This window comes from Oxyura jamaicensis, unplaced genomic scaffold (assembly GCF_011077185.1).
Source record: "Oxyura jamaicensis isolate SHBP4307 breed ruddy duck unplaced genomic scaffold, BPBGC_Ojam_1.0 oxyUn_random_OJ72282, whole genome shotgun sequence".
Taxonomy (NCBI): Eukaryota; Metazoa; Chordata; class Aves; order Anseriformes; family Anatidae; genus Oxyura; species Oxyura jamaicensis.
Genome location: NW_023310962.1, coordinates 3,281 through 5,456, shown reverse-complemented (window position 1 = coordinate 5,456; position 2,176 = coordinate 3,281). Strand labels below are relative to the sequence as shown.

General features: G+C 69.0%; 1 protein-coding gene across 1 annotated transcript in view; it reads left to right on the top strand.

Annotated features, from left to right (window-relative positions):
- Positions 1 to 78: 78 nt before the first annotated feature.
- Positions 79 to 2,176, top strand: part of LOC118159842 (sodium/potassium-transporting ATPase subunit alpha-2-like) — a gene marked incomplete at its 3' end in the record, with an annotated part of 5,286 nt that continues 3,188 nt past the window's right edge. The window contains exons 1-7 of the mRNA XM_035314392.1: positions 79 to 94; positions 171 to 401; positions 690 to 958; positions 1,140 to 1,338; positions 1,481 to 1,590; positions 1,694 to 1,828; positions 1,953 to 2,142. Coding sequence (XP_035170283.1) covers position 94; positions 171 to 401; positions 690 to 958; positions 1,140 to 1,338; positions 1,481 to 1,590; positions 1,694 to 1,828; positions 1,953 to 2,142 — 1,135 coding nt within the window. The remainder of the gene's footprint in view (positions 95 to 170; positions 402 to 689; positions 959 to 1,139; positions 1,339 to 1,480; positions 1,591 to 1,693; positions 1,829 to 1,952; positions 2,143 to 2,176) is intronic.

The following is a 2,176-nucleotide window of genomic DNA, read 5'->3' as shown; positions in this document are numbered from 1 at the left end:
GGTGGGCACCAGGACTGGCATGGGGTGGGCACCATGGGGTGGGCACTGTGGGTGACACAGGAAGGACACCGGGACTGGCATGGGGTGGGCACCAGTGGTGGCGTGGGCTGGGCTTTGGGACTGGCACGGGTCAGGCACCAGGACTCAAGCAGGGTGGGCACCAGCACCAGTGACCTTTGGGTGCTGTGGCTGCTATGGGGACCCCAGAGCTGCTATGGGGACACCGGGGCTGACCGAGGCGGGGTGCCCCGTGCCCCCCGGCACCCACCGCTGCCCGTGCCAGGTGGACAACTCCTCGCTGACGGGGGAGTCGGAGCCCCAGACCCGCTCGCCCGAGTTCACCCACGAGAACCCGCTGGAGACCCGCAACATCTGCTTCTTCTCCACCAACTGTGTGGAAGGTGGGCACCCACGGGTGCGAGGTGCTGGCGGTGTCCCCATTTCTTCCCCCCGTGTCCCCAGCGGGCACACGTCCCTGATGTCCCCTGGGTACGTGTGTGCCCACGTGCTGTGGTGCACCCAGGTGGGCACGTCGCTCGATGGCTCCCGTGTCCCCTGTGGTGGCAGGTGTCCCCCAGGGTCCCCTTCATGGCCGGGTGTCCTTAGCCAGGAGGGTGCCCCGGCATCCCCCACACGCACGGGTGTCCCCGATGCATGGAGGGGACGTGTGACCCGTGGCTGTCCCCTAGGCACCGCCCGGGGCATTGTCATCTCCACGGGGGACCGGACGGTGATGGGGCGCATCGCCTCGCTGGCCTCGGGGCTGGAGGTGGGCCGCACGCCCATCGCCATGGAGATCGAGCACTTCATCCGCCTCATCACCGGCGTCGCCGTCTTCCTCGGCCTCTCCTTCTTCATCCTCTCCCTCATCCTGGGCTACACCTGGCTGGAGGCCGTCATCTTCCTCATCGGCATCATCGTGGCCAACGTCCCCGAGGGGCTGCTGGCCACCGTCACCGTAAGGGCCCCCAGGGGAGCAGAACGGGGAGAAGGTGCTGTGAGGGCACAGGTTCTGGTGGGAGGGAGGTGGCGGGGACTGGTGCTACTGGGCTTGGCTGGTCCTGCTGCACCCAGCAGTGCTCGGTGCCCTCTGAGAGCCGGGGGTGCCCCCTGACACCCGTGGGTGCCCCCCCCCCCAGGTGTGCCTGACGCTGACGGCCAAGCGCATGGCGCGCAAGAACTGCCTGGTGAAGAACCTGGAGGCGGTGGAGACGCTGGGCTCCACCTCCACCATCTGCTCCGACAAGACCGGGACCCTCACCCAGAACCGCATGACGGTGGCGCACATGTGGTTCGACAACCAGATCCACGAGGCCGACACCACCGAGGACCAGTCGGGTGGGTGGCCTGCACCCCGGCCGCTGGGTCCCCAACCCCTGGGCACCCTGACCCTTGGGCAGTGGCTCCCTAAGGTGCCTACCTGCGCCCCAGGAGGTGTCGCCAGAGGAGGTGGGGGTTGATGGGGGCCGTTGTCCCTCAGGTGCCACCTTTGACAAGCGCTCACCCACCTGGGCGGCGCTGGCACGCATCGCCGGCCTCTGCAACCGCGCCGTCTTCAAGCCGGGCCAGGAGAACATCTCAATTTCCAAGGTAGGTGGCCACCACCCCAGGGCCGGGTGTCACCACCCCAGTCTGCCACCTGGGTGGTGCCGGTGTCCCCACGCGTCACCTTGGGTTCCTCTCCACGCGCCAGCGGGACACGGCGGGCGACGCGTCCGAGTCGGCGCTGCTCAAGTGCATCCAGCTGTCCTGCGGCTCCGTCAAGAAGATGCGGGACAAGAACCCCAAAGTCACCGAGATCCCCTTCAACTCCACCAACAAGTACCAGGTGCGGCCGTGGCGGTGGTGGCGGCGGTGGCAGCAGTGGCCGCGGTGGCGGCGGTGGCCGCGGTGGCCGTGGTGGCCGCGGTGGCCGCGGTGGCCACGGTTCCAGCGTGTGGCCGTGCCCGCAGCTCTCGATCCACGAGCGGGAGGAGGACCCCCAGGGGTACCTGCTGGTGATGAAGGGTGCCCCCGAGCGCATCCTGGACCGCTGCTCCCGCATCCTGCTGCAGGGCCAGGAGGTGCCGCTGGACGAGGAGATGAAGGAGGCCTTCCAGAACGCCTACCTGGAGCTGGGGGGGCTGGGGGAGCGCGTGCTGGGTGAGCGGGGCTGGGGGGGTGAGGGGTGGGGAGG